The sequence below is a fragment of the Suncus etruscus genome, chromosome 4 (genome assembly GCF_024139225.1).
Source record: "Suncus etruscus isolate mSunEtr1 chromosome 4, mSunEtr1.pri.cur, whole genome shotgun sequence".
NCBI classification, from domain to species: domain Eukaryota; kingdom Metazoa; phylum Chordata; class Mammalia; order Eulipotyphla; family Soricidae; genus Suncus; species Suncus etruscus.
The window spans coordinates 81,133,296-81,152,071 of NC_064851.1; the positions used below are offsets into that span (position 1 = coordinate 81,133,296).

An 18,776-nucleotide genomic window follows, 5' to 3' on the forward strand; every position below is an offset into this window, starting at 1 on the left:
TCTCAATCACTTAGTACTGCTGGGTAGCCCAGGTAATCCCAGAAATAAGGACCAAAGTAGCTTTGCATCCTTATGGCCTCGAATTGAACTAATTGACTGAGAAATGCTAGGAGAGTTTAATAGACATACTAAGGACTGCCCCCTACTCCTATTAAGCTAGAATAATAGTTGTTTTAAACATTTTGTCTTTACTTTGTAATCTGTTCTTGAGTTAAAAATAAAATACACAAATCTACATACCTGGGACCCGAGAGATCATCTGACATAAGTTAACACTTAAGGCAGCAGCTCTTTGTAAGAGGTAACCCCAGGAATGCATCTGAATTTCATATCCTAGCAGAATATCAGGATCATACCTAAAGAATAAATGAACATATTAAACAAATACCACATATTTGAACCTGGAGCAAAAAATCTTCATGATATAAAGTATGAAAGTAAAATTCTAGAGGCAGCACAGATAGTACAGCTGGTTAAGTAATTCCTTGCATGAAGCTAACTAGGGTTCAATCCCTGGCATCAAATATGGTCCCCTAAGCATCACCAGGAGTAATTCCTAAGCACAGAGACCGGGATATAAACTATGAACACAGCTGGGACCCCCAAGACACACACATTTGTGGGATAAAGTATACACTATCCATGTGCTTTCCTCTCTACAAATAGAATTCAAATTTCTGAGAATGCTTTTGCTTTTTAATTGGCTCCCTTAAGCACATGTCTCTCTCTTCCACTCTGGAAAAAGTCCATGTTTTCTAATGAACATGTGTTATTTCTCTGTTTTTACATTTTTCTAAGTATCGTATTTTCTGGCCCATAAAGCGACTTCTTAACCCATCAAAAAAAAATTTTTTTTTGGGGGGGTCACATCTGGCAGTGCTCATAGCTCCATGCTCAGAAATCGCCCCTGACAGGCACAGGGGACCATATGGGATGCCGGGATTAGAACCACTGTCCTTCTGCATGCAAGGCAAATGCCTTACCTCCATGCTATCTCTCTGGCCCCCAAAAGTTTCTTAAAAGCCTGGGATCATCTTATATGCTGGTAGATGGCATGCTGAAACTTGCTTCAGCTTCAGGGACAAGTGATATGCCCCCCTCTTACTGCTGCATCCCATTCAGCTGCCAGGCTTCATCACTCAGTCCTCTGCTGGTCCTGTTAATCTTCCAGGGCACACAGAGGAGCTGAGTTACGGAGCGCTGCATTTCATCTAGCCACTGGGTTTGCGGCTTTCCAGTACTCAGTCCTCTGCTCAGCTTTTATGGGACACAGAGGAGGCACTCTGTCTCCCTCTAGCTGTCCTACTAATCACTGCATCCCAGCCAACTGCTCTTGGAGGAGCCCCCTCTCCCTGCTCTCAATGTAGATCACAATTAAAAATCGCTGTCATTCACTACAAATGACAAATGTAAAATAATTGTTGGCACTCCAAAGTCAAGCTTTATTAAACATATACTGTTAACCTTTGAGGGTTCTTTTTCTCTTTTAAATTTCTGTTTGGTGTACATTAAAAGAAAGGTAGTCTTATATGGTATATATAGCCCAAACCCTATATTTTAACAAGAAAAGTAGGGGGTCATCTTATATTCCCAGTTGTCTTATATGCTGGAAAATATGGTAAATTTTATTCAATAAAAATTATCATGCTTGACTTAAAAGAAGAAAAAAAGACATTTATGAGAAAATGACTTAAAAAGCATGTTATTATTTAACAGCCAAGCAAATCTCTTCACAAACCTATACAAGGGAATATGGGTCATGACAATGGGTCGGGTGCTTGCCTTGCATGCAGCTAACCTGGGTTTCATTGCCAGCATCATTAAGGTACCCCTGAGCACCACCAGGAGTAATTCTTGAATGTAAATTGAGGAATAATATCTAAGCATCACCAAGTGTGGCCCCAAAACAAAACCAAAACAAAAATAAAAACGGGAATGAGAGGCCTGAGAGATAGCACAGCAGTAGGACATTTGCCTTTCACATAGCCAACCCGGGAGATGGTGGTTCAATTCTAGGCATCCCATATGCTCCCCTGAGCCTGCCAGGGGCAATTTCTTAGTGCAGAGACAGAAGTAACCCCTGAGCATGCCAGGTGTGACCCCAAAACAAAACAAAAAGAAAAGGAAATGAGCATAAAAAGGTAAAGCATACAATTTTATTTTCAAATTTAAAGTTATGCTAATGCTGATTTATATAATGAATAGGACATTTTTTATTATGGTAAATATCAGTATTCCTTTGGTAAAAAAATTACTTATTTATTAATTTATTTTTGGTTTTTGGGCCACACCCAGCAATGCTCAGATGTTACTCCTGGCTCCACGCTTAGAAATCGCTCCTGGTAGGCTTGGGGGACCATATGGTAAAAAAATTATTTTTAAGAAATATTTTCTTGGGGCCAGAGAGAGAGCATGGAGGTAAGGTGTTTGCCTTGCATGCAGAAGGACGATGGTTCAAATCCTGGCATCCCATATGGTCCCCTGAGCCTGCCAGGAGAGATTTCTGAGTGTAGAGCCAGAAGTAACCCGAGTGCTGCTGGGTGTGACCCAAAATAATAAAAAAATTTTTTTTCTTGGTAGCAAGTAACACTTAGAATGGTAATTTTGGAACAAATAGGGGAACTGTGGCATGAATATGAAATAGCAAAAAAGAAAGTTAAAATTCAAATGGGGTATATAACTGTCTGAGAGAAGCTAAAAAAATTCTTTTTTTGAGGAGTATGGCTTTGGGATCTATCTGGTAGTGCTCAGGGATTATTCAGTTCTGTGGTTAGTTCACTCTTGATGGTGTTTGGGGAACTGTGAGTGGAACTGGGATTGAATTTGGATTAGGTGAATGAATGCAAGGGAAGTATTTTAACCCTTGTTCTACTCTCTGGGTAGTACATTAATTCTTAAAAAAAGAAAGTCTAAAAAAAAGAAGAAAGTCTAGAAAAATTTAGTGTACTTATGAAAAAGAATTCTCCCAACACCTATCTTGCATAGCATATTTTTGACAGCAACTCTTCAACTCTTCCATTTAAATAAGAACTTTTCTCAAGGTGATCAAAGATAAACTACCTATATATCATGTGCATTGCCTTATAATTACACAATTCTTATGCTACAGCTCTTTTAAAGACAGTTCTAACTCCATCATCAGAATGCCTTGATTCATGAATATTTTATTTAATTAGTTCAGTCACTCTTTGCTCTGTTGTGGTAAATGAATTAGTATACTAATTTTAAAAATATTTTGAAACTGTTACTCAGTATCCATTTTATAAACTGCTAATACTCAGATAACGAGTAAAAACCACTATTTCTCAGTGAATTTTTAAAATAATTGCAGTATTTTAGAATTGTGTTTGGTTTCATTATTTTTCAGATTATATATACATATATATATATACATACATACATATAATTCCTATATTTTGGTCCTAGATGCCAGTTTTTATTTTTATTTTATCTAATGATGCTGGGGATCAAACCCAGGGGCCTTAACACATGCAAGGCAAGTGGTTTAAATACATCCTGGGCCACTTAAGACATTATTTAGTTTTTGGGAAACACCCAGGTAAGCTCAGGGCTCATTCCTAATGAGGCTCAGGAATGTTGAGAATTGTTCTTGGGTTGGACACTTGCAAGGTTAAGCACCTTACCTGCTGTACTATCTCTTTAGGACCATTATCAAGTGATTTTTTAAAGGAATGTACATGTACATGTATAATTTCTACATGTACAAAAATTATTATTAGTTCTAAATTTATTGAGAGCATATCCCAAAGCATTCTGAAAATACAGGCTTTTATTAGGCCCAGAAAATATTAAAAGTCTACCAGTAAAATAATGACTGGCCCCCAAAGTAGAGGCCTATTTAATGAATTCAACTTAACTTTAGAAAGTTTCCCCTTATTTTACCACCTACAAAATCATGCTAATATTCAACTGGCAGCTGAAGAGATAGCACAGTGGTAGGGCAATTGCCTTGCAAGCAGCCGATCCAGGATGGACGGACGGTGGTTTGAATCCTGGCATCCCATATGGTCCTTTGTGCCAGAAGCTATTTCTGAATGCTGAGCCAGGAGTAACCCGAGTGCTGCCAAGTGTGGCCAAATAAAAAACAACAAAAAACAAAAAACAAGACTAAACAAATTTCATCTGGCAGAGCTAAGAAGTTAATACTGTTCTTTTACTGGCCCCTTAATTATGAGAACAAAATGTTTTCCAAATCCCCTAAACTGATGGAAATGGAGATAATAGTGGGAAAAGAGGGTGAAATCTTTCCAGAGATTACTGCTTTTAGTATCAGAATTCTTTCCTCTCTATTACCTTTACCTGTATTATTCTGTAGTAGCATGAAACAACTCTAAGAAAGAAAATACCTCTTTATGATATCTGCAATTTCTTGAAAAAGTGCCTTCTCATCAGCAGCATAGGTAACTTCTAGACCCGTAATTCCAGATCTAATTAGCAATGGAGCCTGATATCTGATATCTAAGAAACAAACAAAATGCTTGTTACTATTATGACATAAATAGTATTATCTTAGTTTTTGAGTAAAACTATGCTACTGAAATATGTTAAAGAGCATTCTCCAAAGTAAAGACATAATTGACCCAATTTCTAAAAAATTTTCATTCAATATACAACTGAAACTTACAAATTTCAGATTTTCTTATTCTTATTTTTAGGTTTATGGGGGGGCAGATCCTAGTAGTCAGTGTTAGGATGTCTGGTGCTCAGGGCTGTCATAGTCACCTGATTATGGGCGTCATGCCGTGCCAGGGATGAAATGTAGGTCACTGTATATGGAAGACATGCACTCTGTTATCTGAGGCATATCTCTGACCCCTTTAGTGTTTTTGAAAAGTCTACATTTACCCCCAAAATGTTATTCCAGATAATAACTATCACCTGTAAAAATATCTTATTACCTTGTATCCTTGACTCTCCTATAGGAAGATACTTGCTTAATAGAGACTACTTTAAGCAACATGCCAGAAACTGTTTACAACCACCTCTTCAGAAAATCTTAGTACTTAAGTACTTAGTCTTAATACTTGCCTATTTCTATAGTTTTTTGAAGAAATTTTAAACCATATGTACAAGTATAAAGAAAGTAATACAACAAAAATTAAAATGTATTTTAAGGGGAGGTAACTCATGCTAAAGAGAACATATTAAGTATGTATGAGGCCCTGAGTTTGATCCTTGGCATTGCATACCTCCCACCCCAACCTCAATATTACTAGGTGTAGCTCTAGCAGGTCCCTGAACATAATTAGATATAGATAGCCCTGACTCTGGTAGCCAAGCACCAAACTTGCAGGTTCTGTACCACCAGGAGAAGAATCACTGGGGGTGATCCCTATAAAAAATAGAATATATATTAAAACTCTATCAAAAACCATTTATAGTAACTTCTTAAAGCAAAGCTCTTTATTAGCAGCTTAATATTAGCATATTAGTATATTAGTATATTAAAATTTATGCAACCTATACATAATCACTGAATAGTTTTCACAGAATTAAAAATTAACATCTGATAGTTTTCAATTTTTGGGGGGAGGGGTATCCCAATCAATGCTCAAGAATCTGGGGTCCCTCTGGCTATTGGGCAACTGGGCCAACATTTCATAAGAGGACTTAAGGTCACACAGCGCGGTTCATGTAATACTGTGATTTTTTTTAGGCACCATTGTAGTAATTAGAGGCCTCCAGGGAAGCACCTTGAGATATTTAGGGAATACTGTGATGCCAGAGATCAAACCAGTCAGCAGTATGCAAGGGATAAATATACCCCTGGACTATATCTTGTCCTTTAGCTTCTTGTTTTTGGTCACACCTGACAATGCTCAGGAGTTACTCTTGGCTCTGTGCTTAGAATTATCCCAGGTGATTCTCGGGGGACCATATCAGATGCCAGGAATTGAACCCAGGTCAGCCATGTGAAAAGTAAATGTCCTATCTACTGCGCTGTTCTGGGTTCTCCTTTTTTACCCCTTAAATCCTATTTAGGAGTTGACATAAAGGGACTGGGCCACACTCAGTGGTAGTCACAGGTTATATTTCTGGTTCTGTGCTCAAAAGTAATCCCTGATACTACTTTGTAGACCAAATATAAATAAGTATCAGTGATTTGAACTATGTTAACAAGTTGCCTTAACACCCCTTAGCTCAGCCCCTTAGCTTTAGACTTTGGATAATCCTTATTAAATAATAGAACAATAATAATATAAAAATTAATACTATGGACATAAAATGTCTAGAAAAGTTATACAATCTTTCCAATGCTTTTTAAAAATCAAACATTTTATAAAAAAATCCTTATATTAATTTTATTTTGATCTTCACTACAGAAATTGCCCTGTTAAAAGGTTCTTCTTAGGGTGGGTAAAAATAAAATAAATAAACCAATACCTTTAGAAGAGATTGACTTGTCTTTATCAATCACTATTACACCAGTGATTTCTGTTTTGTCTGTTTCTGGCAGTAAAGTATCAGATGAAATGCAGTAGAATAGCGCACAGATTGGGTCAAATTCAGGATCTGGCTCTAAGTCTCGCCTAGTTCGGGCATGTAACTCCACACTGATTAAGGTAAGATTTTGTATCTATAAAAGAAAATAAAAGTTATGTTATACAATTTTGTAGTCATGCTGAGAAAAGTGTGTTTCAATAAGACTAAAGAAATGTGTAAAATTACAGAAAAAAAGGTTTTCAGTTACAATCTAACACTCCACAAATTAAAACAAGATTTTTCTTTAGGTTAGAAAAATTAATTCATGGATTTCATATTTTAGAAAAACTGCTAAATTTATATGAGAATGTGTGCGAATCTGACAATAAAGAGACATTCTCTGCTTTTAAAAGTTGATAATCATTCCTATCACATACACTTAAAAACAAATGCATGGTTACTACTAGTGATGAAAAAACAGTATTTTTGCAGTCAAAATAAATGCACAAGGATAGTCACTGCAAATATTTTCAGTCTTTTAATTATTACAAAGATTGGAAAAAACCTAAAGGTCTTTTGGAAGACTGGTTACATACACTAAATGGTATGCATTTTTGTATGCCACACATAATTGTATGTAGGTTAACATACAATAACCTTTAACCTTAACTTTAAAAAATCACGCCATATCTGTGGGTTTTTTTTTTTTTTTGGGTGGGGGGGTCACATCCAGCAGCCCTCAGGATTACTTGGCTCTGTACTCAGAAATCGTTTCTGGAAGGCTCAGGGGACCATATGGAATGCCAGGAATCAAATCAGTGTCCGTCCTGTGTTGGCTGCATGCAAGGCAAATACCCTACCGCTGTGCTATTGCTCTGGCACAGATCTGTGTGTTCTAACATGGACTGATCACCATAATTATATTGAAAATGTAAACAGTAAATATAGTATGCTTCTATGTATATAAAAATTATATAGTACAGGCACAGAAAATTTCTGTGAAGAAACAAATGTTTTGTTCTGTGGGGAACAGACTGCTTAGTCTGAAATAGAAGAGTTTAAAATTCATTTTTTCCTGATTCAACTTTTTGGCCATGCACATTAATATATATGCACTCATTGGCAATTTTGCTATTCTATTAGAAAACTTTACTGCACACATACACAAAGTACAAACAATATAAAACAATCATCACTGACCCTCTCTATTAATATATAAATCTATTATTTCTGTTTTTATTTTGGGACTCCCAAGTTGTGCACAGAAGGCTGGGGCTACACCTTGGTGGTGCTAGGAGCTACTTCTGACTGTGATCAGGGAACCATGTGGTGCTGCTATAGTTGAACCCAGACTTCCTTTATACAAAGTATGTGCTCAGCCCATTGTGCTTTCTCTTAATGTGCATCTCATGTTTAGTTTTATTTAAAAACTAAAGTGGGGAGCAAAGGAAAAGAGCTTTTACTTTTAAATATATATGCTTTAGCACTGTGATTTTTTAAAAAAATAACCATGTACTAATTTAGTAAATACAATAATACATTAATAATAATATAGTAATAATTACTGTATCTTGTATTTGCTAAACATAAACAAAACTAAAATTTAAAAATTCAGTTTAATTAGAAATAAATAAGCATAAAAACTTAAGACAATTTCAGGTCAAAAGTGCATCTCAGAAACAGGTTCAAGAAGGAAAACAAGAATTACAACCTTTCTCTTCTACATGTAGAGCAGAGAGCATTCTGTAATGGGAACAGGAAAAAAATGGTATGGGCACATTTTCTTAGAGAAAAAAAAATATGGAATGGGTTCCTTGGAAGTTTCTACTTATTTGACCACCAGGTGGCACTTTGGAATATTCCTTGGTTTGAAGAAAAGAATGTATCTCATTAAAGTTATGAAAAACCTGCCAGACCTCGCTAATTAGGTCTGAGGGATTCTAGGATTCAGGGATTTAAAGTGACTTTTCAAATAAAAAAAAAAACAAAAAAACAAAAAAACCAAAAAAAATCAAAACCAAACAAAAACACGTTACAATATTAGTAAAGTAGCAGTGTAAAAAAAATCACATTGTTTCAATAAAAAATAAGTTGACATTTTTTTTTTTTTTGGTTTTTGGGCCACACCCGGTGACACTCAGGGGTTACTCCTGGCTATGCGCTCAGAAGTCACTCCTGGCTTGGGGGACCATATGGGATGCCGGGGGATCGAACCGCGGTCCGTCCTAGGCTAGCACTCTCAAGGCAGACACTTTACCTCTAGCGCCACCACGCCGGCCCCAAGTTGACATTTTTTATTAAGACCCATCAAACTCACTTTTGTAAAAATATTTTTATTTTTGGGCCACACCCCTTGACGCTCAGGGGTGTCAAACCACAGTCTGTTCTAGGTTAGCCACATGCAAGACAAATGCCTACCACTTGCGCCACTGCTCCAGCCCCATTTTGTAAACTTTTTTTTTGGTTATTGGGTCACACTGGACAGCGCTCATAAGTTACTCCTGGCTTCATGCTCAGAAATCGCTGCTAGCAGGCTTGGGGGACCATAAGGGATGCTGGAATTCGAACAAATGACCTTCTGCATGAAAGGCAAACGCCTTACCTCCATGTTATCTCTCCAGCCCCCTATGTAAACATTTTTAAACAAATAATATTCTCTAACTTTGGAACTGTGATTCATATAAATTTTTAATTTTATTGCTTAATTTCTCTGGATTTCAGGAACTAGTACAGTGCCAGATATGAGAAAGGAACTAAGTGAATGCTACTGTATGAGAAAACGTACAAATAAAAAATAAGTTAGATATACTCCAATCTGATTATAAAAATATTTAGATCACAATTCTCAGTTTAAATTTAAGGCAAATTTAGACATTTTCTTAATGCTAATCTAATCCTTAGAACAGGGGTCTCAAACTCGCGACCTGCGGGCCATTTGCGGCCCTCCTTACAACATTTTGTGGCCCATGGCCGGCCTTCAAATATCGCAGTATTTGCGATTATTTGCTTATCGAATAATCACAATAAAAATCGCATTAGTAAGGAAAAAAATCTCATTAAACATTCGCATACCCTGAGCAGTTCTGTTGGGGGTATGAAAACGTTTAATGCGATTTTTTTTCCTTACTTTTTTTTTTTTTTTTGGTTTTTGGGCCACACCCGGCGGTGCTCAGGGGTTACTCCTGGCTGTCTGCTCAGAAATAGCTCCTGGCAGGCTCGGGGGACCATATAGGGACACCGGGATTCGAACCAACCACCTTAGGTCCTGGATCGGCTGCTTGCAAGGTAAACACCGCTGTACTATCTCTCCGGGCCCGATTTTTTCCCTTACTAATGAGATTTTTTATTGTGAATATTCGGTAAGCGAAATCCTTTATGCGGCCCTGCCTCATCCCGGCTTGGTCTCCTGTGGCCCCCAGTAAATTGAGTTTGAGATCCTTGCCTTAGAACATTGAATATAATTAACTTGAGGCAAAAGATACTGAATTCTTGTCTCTTTGGGCATCAGTATTGACCAATTGAATATCAACATTGTGCAAAAGAGAATAAAAGTCATATATAATGTGAAATGTGAAAGCTGTACTGAGGTGATAGCTCAACAGGTTGAGCATATGCTTTGCAAGCAGAGGCCTGGTTTTGATTCTGACACCATCTGGTCACATGAGCAATGTCAAGAGTGGTTATAACCCCATGAACATTGCTGGATGTGGTCCCAAACCTGTATCAAACAAAACCTAACATATTTTTTAAAAAAGTAGAAGTAGATTAAATTACTTTTAAATATCTTCTTCTAGGGGGCATGTCTTACATGCGGGAGTACCAAGTTGAAACACCAGCATGATCTTTCCCCAAACACCACTGATTATAACCAAAAGCAAAACTCAAATTATTAAAATTTAATACATATAAAAAATAAAATACATCACCCCTTTGATATAGAATCAATATAAACTTCACTAGTGCTATATTTTACATATTTTTCTATGAATTTTCAAAGTGTGCATTTTATATTTACTGCATATATCCCTGTGGATACTAATTTTTAAAATGACAACACTTGATTAGTACTTGGAGTTTCTACAATTTACAGTTGAAAAGTAGTTTTAAACAGCCAAGCTAAACCATTAAAATCTTTCTAGTATGGTTATGAAATGGAACAAAAACAGTCTCTTCAACAAATGGTGTTGGAATAATTGGATAACTATGTGTAAGAAATTTAAGATTAGGGCCTGAAAAGATAGCACAGTGGTAGGGCATTTGCCTTGCAAGCAGCAGATGCTGGACCTACGGTGGTTTAAATCCCGGCATCCCGAGCCGGAGAGATAGCATGGAGGTAAGGTGTTTGCCTTGCATGCAGACGGACAGTGGCTCAAATCCCAGCATCCCATATGGTCCCCAGAGCCTGCCAGGGGCGATTTCTGAGCATAGAGCCAGGAGTAGTCCCTGAGTGCTGCCAGGTGTGACCAAAAACAAACAAACAAACAAACAAACAAAAATCCCGATATCCCATATGGTCCCCTGTGCCTGCCAGGAGCAATTTCTGAGCACAGAGCCAGGAGTAACCCCTGGCAACTGCCAGGTGTGGCCCAAAAACCAAAAAAAAAAAAATTAAGATTAATCCATACCTCACACCTTATACTAGTCAATTCAATATGTTTGATTAAAGACATAATATAATAATATAATATATATTATATATATTAGTTTTGGGGCCACATCTGGTGGCGCTCAGGGGTTACTCCTGGCTCTGTGCTAGAAATTGCTCCTGGCTTGGGGGACATGGGACGCTGGGACCATATGAGATACCAGGGGATCGAACTGTGGTCCTTTCTAGGTTAGTGCATGCAGGCAGATATCCTACTGCTTGCGCCAACGCTCTGTCCCTGTTTAAAGATCTTGAGATTAGACCAGAATCCATAAAGTTCACTGAGAAAAACATAGATTTGAACCTCAAAGAGGCCTTCGATGATAGGATGCCAATAGCAAGAGTTATAGCATCAAACTTAAATATATTGGACTACATCAAACTAAAAATTCTCCGTATGGCAATAGACACATAAACTAAAATTAGAAGTCAACTATATGGGAGAGAATTTTTTCACTCAGATAAAGGGGTGATTTTTAGGATGTACAACACAAAGGTTAACACCACAAAACTCAAAAACACCATCAAAAAATGGAGAGGAGATGAACAGGCATTTCTCTGAGAATCAACAGATGGCCAACAGACACATGAAAAAATGTTCATCATCACTTATCCTTAGGGAAATCCAAATCAAGACACAATGAGATATCACCTTACACCAGTTGAGGATTACGCATATAAAAAATAACGGAAACAAGCTCTGTTGACAAGGATGTGATGAGAAAGGAACTCTCCACCATTACTGGTGGGAATGCTACCTGATCTAATTCCTAGGGAAAACAGTATGGAAGGTTCTAACTCAAAATTGAGCTGCCATATGACCCAGCAATCCCCCTTTTGGGTATCTATCATAGAACAGAAGAATGTTCATTCAAAATTCACCCAAAATCTTCATTCAAAATTATTCCAAAAGAATTATTCATTGTGGCACTAAATACAATAGCTAAGACTTTGAATCAACCTAGATATCCAACAACATGAGTTGTTAAGTGGATCATGAATGGATTGTGAAGATATGGTACATATATACAATGAAATTCTACATAGCTGTAAGGAATGATGCCACCATGCAATTTAAAACAACATGGATGGAACTTGAAGATATTATGCTAAATAAAGTCAGAAAAAGGATAAATACAGAATAATATAATTTATATGTGGCATTTAGAATAATTACAGGAAGCAACACAATGGTCTAATTGGTAGTTGTGGTGAACACCATTATCTCCAGGATACAGCATAGAGAAACAACTGAGTGGAAGAGGAGAAACACAAAAAGTCGTATTCTCTTCTATACTTCAGAGAGACCTTCAGCAATGGATACAGCTGGTAAGATAGAGCAGTTGTCCAATCACCTATTCTTTATAGTCTATAATAATGTTCTAATGCTTTTATCCACAAAAACAGATGCAGAATGCATTTGGAAGACAGAACTCCTACTACAGTGCTTGCTATAAGAAGTTTTAGTGTCTTGGGACCAGAGCGATAGCACAACGGTAGGGTGTTTGCCTTGCACATGGCTGACCCAGGAAAGACCTGAGTTCAATCTCCGGTGTCCCATATGGTTCCCCAAGCCAGGAGCAATTTCTGAGTGCAGAGCCAGGAGTAACCTGAGCATCACCAGGTGTGGCCCCCAAACAAACAAACAAACAAGAAGTTGAAATGTCTTAATTTTTTGTCTACAATAACTCCTTGACCTTTCTGTCCACAATGATACTTGGAGCTATAGGTTGGTAGCCCTAGATCACATTGCAGTGCTATACTATATTAGATTCAGAAGACAGCGCTCATAGAGATAATGTCATGACAAAAATTCTAATCTATTCATTTTTCTACTTTATTATGTCTGCTAATATAATCTAATGTTTATATCCACAGATAGCAATGGAATATGCAACTGATGCCATAAACTTCTGCTACAGAGCTCATTCAATGAATATGTTATTGTAATCTGTTTTCAATTGTAGGTAGTTTACCATTATACTATAATGCTCATGATTTTAGTTTGCTTTTAGGAAAGGAATCTGAATGCTCAAGACCCTGTAGATTCTTCATGGTGTAGACTCCTCTTAGTTTTCATTACTTATTGCTTAAAGTTTACCTCACCAATGATGACTGGCCTAGAAAATGGAAACCTTTCCATCTGACTTGCTGGCTTTACATTTTTTTAAGCGTTCTGCCCATTTCACCTGGGTCAGCTTTTCAACTGTAACCTATGGATCAATCCTCAGTGTCTATGTGTGTGCATGAGTGTATGTGTTGGCCACCTCAATGCCTGTCTAATGTCCATCTGTAATATACATAATATCTATTTGTATACTGTCCTTCCCCGTTATAGATAACCCTTCCTCCCCACCTCCACTTTCCACCTTACAAATCTTTTTCTAGCTCTTTACTCTCTCATTCCAGATCTATTATTTCCCCCATTTAACCCTTTTTATACTCAGTTCTTAACTTCTTAGGAACAGGTAAGTCCCCCCTACCCCAACCAGCTGCCAACCAATCCCAAAGTGAAGAGATTCCCAGCCCACCTTGCCTCAATCCAAGAAGCTGCCACTGATTTGTTCTCAGCGGACCCCTTTTCCCCACTTCCTTTCATATAATCTGTTGCTTGCTACCAGATTTGGTTTCTGAGAAGCCCCCAGCTCAAGGACATTTCTGGATCTAATACTGCAGGGAGCCATTTTTCAGATTCCACAAGACCATGTTGCAGGCCGAAGCTGTGCTCTACATTTTGTCCCCCCCTGACTATTTCAAAAAACTTAAAGGGACATGTATATCTCCTTCCAATATTTCTTTAGATGTATTTCCTTAATAAGTATGATTCTTATTATCTATCTTCTTATGTAGTGGCAGTTTTCCCCATTCCTTTTTTTTTTTTTTTTTTAATCTATGTTTAGGCAATTCTAGTAGCTAAGTCCCTCTTGTGTGCCAAGTTCATGTTAGAGGATACTGGATTGTTTGGCTTGTTATTTTTACTCCCATATATAACAGTAGAACCATGTGGCATTGTTCCTTTTTTGCATAGGCACATTAAAATGGGAAAATAATATGTGTGGAAACAAGTTCTTATCTAAGGGATAGGAACACATGAATTTTATATTGCAGTGGGGCCTTACACCCTGAACACTTGTCAGAGTGACTAGGCTTAGGTTCCTAAAGATTGAACATTGGCCATCCACCTCTGAACCTTGGATCCCATCTATGGAATCAGCATGGTTTTCTACACCAGCACCAGGAATTGGTCTTTTACCAGGGAAGGCCTACTGCTGCCCCGGCATCAACTTGCTCCAGAGTGGGTTCATATGACACCCTGACGACTTGGTAACAGCAACAACTTGCTTTGGCAGGGCTCCCTGTATAGCAAAATGGTGAGATGAAACCAGAAGATGCTCCATGTCACCCTTATTTTGACATAGGATCTGTACAAAAATCTGATCTCAACCTAAAGAAACATGACTGCAACAACTGTGATTGTTAAGAACTTTTACTAGGGCCACATAGAAAAACTTTGGGGTTAGATAACTTAGTATGCCTGGAGCCTGTATGGTCTTACGTCAGGATGCTTCATGGGTAAGGTCTCCCTATTTTTAGGTCAAAGGTTTTTGTTTTCTATTTCCCCTATATTTTGCTGTGTCTATGCAAAAACAACAACAACAAAACAAAACATCTGCCATATATACCTTTTTATTAATTTTTTTTGACCTCTTATCTCTTAAATTGGGGCTCCTACCTTTTTCGTGGAACCTTGGGGCACATATTGCTTTGTTTAGTCACATATTCCCACATTTTTCTATGGTACTGAGAAGAGAGGATCAGGAAAGGTTTGGGGCCAGGTGCTGAGGATCTTGGATGCATTGGTGGGGAAATCGGTGGGGACAGAACCAAATATCTAAGCCATGGTAGATGAATGTAGAATCAAGGAAACTAAACTTTAATAGTCTGAACTTGAAGGGGCCTGTTGTACTGATGGGCCAGGGGGGAAAGGGTGGTGGTATAGGATGCACTCTGGGGCCATTGGTGGAGGGAGGTTGATACTGGTGGTGGGAAGGTGACTCATTGTATATCTCAAATTCAACTATGAAGAATTCTGTTGATTACAATCATTTCAATAAAGAAAAACTTTAGTATGGGGCCAGAACTATAGCACAGAGGATAGGGCATCTGCTTGCATGCAGCTTACTTGTGTTTGATCTTCAGCATCCAATATGGCCCCTCAATCCTGCCAGGAGTGATTTCTAAGCATAGAGCTAGGAGTAACCTGAATGCCTCTAGGTGTGGCCACCTTTTCCATAAAACACACACACATACACACACACACCACACAACCAAAAAAATTTCTAGTAAGTGAAACAAGTTAAATTTTAATATATAAAAGATTAAATTAAAAATTCAGTTCCTAAATCTGTATGGAAATTCCTATGATTCAGCAACAGTATCACTTCTAGGCACTTATCTAACGGACTTGAAATACTAATTCCAAAAGATGCTTGCACTCTTTTGTGGGTTATTTACATTAGTTAAAATATGGAATCAACTCAAATGCCCATCAACATATAATTGGATAAAGAACCTATGCTATAATACACTCAACTGAGTACTGAAACACATATAAGATGATGAGACTGCCTAGAATACCGGGTGCTATAGGCTTAAAAAAAAAAAAAAAAGATGAAACCATGCCTTTTTGGACAAAACAGGTCAAACTGAGGGCATTATGCTATATGAAGAAAGAGAGTGAAGGACAACTGCCAGATGGTTTCCTTAGATATGCAAAATATAAATAAAGCAAACAAAAAAAGAAACAAAATCAACTCCTTGACTCGGTAATGTCTTCAGAAAAACCAGATTAAAAGGAGGAGTATGGCAGATGAATCTTTTTGGTGGTCACACTGATAGTGAAATGTTTGAAGGAGAACATTTAGTCTTAGACACACACATAGAGCTGTATTCTGAAATTTTATAATACAATTTTTTTTGTTTTGTTGGACCACACCTGGTGACGCTCAGAGGCTACTCCTGGCTATGTGCTCAGAAATTGGTTCTGGTTTGGGGTAACCATATGGGATGCTGGGGGATTGAACCAAGGTAGCGCGGGCAAGGCAGACACCTTACCACTTGCGCCACTGCTTCGGCCCCTGAAATTTTGTAGTACTAGTAACCAGTAATAAATTAAAGAAAAATGCAGTCAACAGATACATGCCAAGTAATAGTTCTTTTTAATAACCATGTTTCTAGTGGCTTGAATTGGGGATGCAGCTCAGTGGTGGAACACTTGCCTTGAATGTACAAGGCCCTTTAATTCCTGGAACGGAAAATTAAACACTCTCCTCTGCCCCGCTAGTTTCCACTTCATATATGCCAGTCACATCGGTGCTCTCAGCTTTAATTTTCATAATACAGATAAAATTTGCAGTGAAATAGGAATTGGAGTGATAGCACAGTGGGAAGGCATTTGCCTTGCATGTGGTAGACCTGGGGTTAATCCTCAGCACCCCATATGGTCCTCTGAGGCTGCCAGAAGCGATTTCTAAGTGCAGAGCCAATAGTAACCCCTGTGCGCTGCCAGGTATGGGTCCTCACCAAAAACTGTAGTGAAACAATTATACACATTCTCTAGTCATATTGTGACTTACATAGATACTTTTTATTATTTTTAATGTTTTTCTTTTTGGCTAAACATTATAATTGGGAGTTCTAAGAGGTACCTTAAGCTGCTGGGGATGGCACCTGGGGTTCCTAAATGCAAAGCAATAAGAGACTGCTCCAGCTCTTTGAACCATTCTCCCACCCCACTTTGATGAACAATATAAAATGACTTCCTAGTCTCTAACTTGAGGTTATAGGCTCTGTGTTGTGATGGAAGATTATAAAGAGATTATAAAACAAACTATATGTACCAATCACTAATCCAGTGAGACAATCAAATAGAATACAAGCAAATACAGTCAAATAAAATACAAGCAAAATTCACATTAGAGAAGTGAGAATATTTTAATATAATCTCAGAATAACAGATTCTCTGAGTTAAAAAACAATTCCTACTTTTAGTTTCTACAAACTGAATGATGAAAGTGATGAGTTTTGTAAAAGCTGTGAAATCACCAAGCTATCTTGATCAATAATGGCTGCTTTAAGTTTCTCGATTCTATGTAAACATGAAAGTGGTAATAAAAACTCACAAAATAAACATTAACAGATATCTAATTCTACATATTTCTCACTCAGTAAAAAAATTTTTTTAATTGTTCCATAGAGAGAAAGATGAGTTTAACAGTATATATATTCTTTTGTTTTGTTTTGTTTTTAGGTCACACCCAGCAGCACTTAGGGGTTACTACTGGCTCTATGCTCAGAAATTGCTCCTGGCAGGCTCAGGGGACAATATGGGATGCCAGGATCCTTCTGCATGCAAGGCATGCAAGGCAAATGCTCTACCTCCATGCTATCTCTCCGACCCTAGTATATATATTCTTATTGTTTGCAGTTTTACCTCATGTAAAGCCTTTGCTTCTTGTAAGTTTTGTATGCTGACTTTGAAACCATAGGTATTGTTTAAGGATGGTCCATCAATCTGAGAAGTTTCTTTCTTCGGGGAATTTACTGATGCAAATGGTTTCTATTAAAAAAGAAAAAAGACATAGCCAGAAAAAAATAAATGGACAATCAAATTCTTTCCTCTGATTATTCTTATTTTTTTTTAATTTTTGTGTGTTTCTTTAATACTCAATAAGCTAGATTCATTAAGGCCAAGAAGAAATGATCGTTAACTTACTAATATTCTTTTCACACTACTAATTAAAGATAGAACTTAACATACATAAAATACCTGAAATAATATACAAGTAAACTATGCATTGACCTTTCAGTTTTGAAATCTCAAATACTAAAATTAATCTTATAGAGAGCTGATATTTGTCTGATAAAATCACTTATTTCTTGTAAGTATGACAAGAAATATACTGGTAGTAACTTTTGTTGAATTTTGTAAAAGAAACTTTGCATTTGTATTTTACATTTACAAACCTATGTCTAAAAGGTAAATTACAACAATGTCTAAAGGTTTTTAAAGAAATGTATTAAAATTTTTTATGACTTCTAAATTTATTACTTTTTCTCAGAATATGTGTTTATGCCCACAATATGTGAGGCATGTTTTAATATAAACAGTTCAGAAAAAATACTATTTTATAGATCAAAATTTTAGAAAGCAGCTATAATCTCAAAATAGAATCATTAAAAATATTTAGTAAAACTAATGATAGAAAGCCAAAATGAAAGTAATTTCTATATATTTCCAAAGATATCACAATGTATATACTTTTTTCCATAACATCATACATATTTTAATTGTTATTGTAGTATTTTAGTATTAAGAATTTTTTTAGTTTTAATTTTATGCAACTTTACTTTTCTTTGTGCCATAGTAAAATAAAATGGGAAAGAAAAGAATGTTCTTTTTGAGAAAAAATAAACCAAGAAAAAGCATATATTAGTGGTGGGATCAAAAAAATCACTTACTTGAGCTCTACTGTCATTAGTTTGTTTTGATTTTGCCAGTAACAATTAATGTATTTGTATCCTCATAATCCACATCACATTTGGCTATCATATTCACTTTCTTTGTAGTATTTATATTTACATAATAATTTAGAACCCAATAACAAAAACCCCTAAAAAAGTAGGT

At 36.9% G+C, this 18,776-nt stretch overlaps 1 protein-coding gene across 1 annotated transcript in view; it reads right to left on the minus strand.

Annotated features, from left to right (window-relative positions):
- Positions 1–18,776, minus strand: part of REV3L (REV3 like, DNA directed polymerase zeta catalytic subunit) — a 186,344-nt gene that overhangs the window by 45,880 nt on the left and 121,688 nt on the right. The window contains exons 16-19 of the mRNA XM_049771165.1: positions 17,583–17,708; positions 6,406–6,598; positions 4,368–4,479; positions 241–356 (exon numbers count right to left, since the gene is read on the minus strand). Of these exons, the coding sequence (XP_049627122.1) occupies positions 241–356; positions 4,368–4,479; positions 6,406–6,598; positions 17,583–17,708 (547 nt within the window). The remainder of the gene's footprint in view (positions 1–240; positions 357–4,367; positions 4,480–6,405; positions 6,599–17,582; positions 17,709–18,776) is intronic.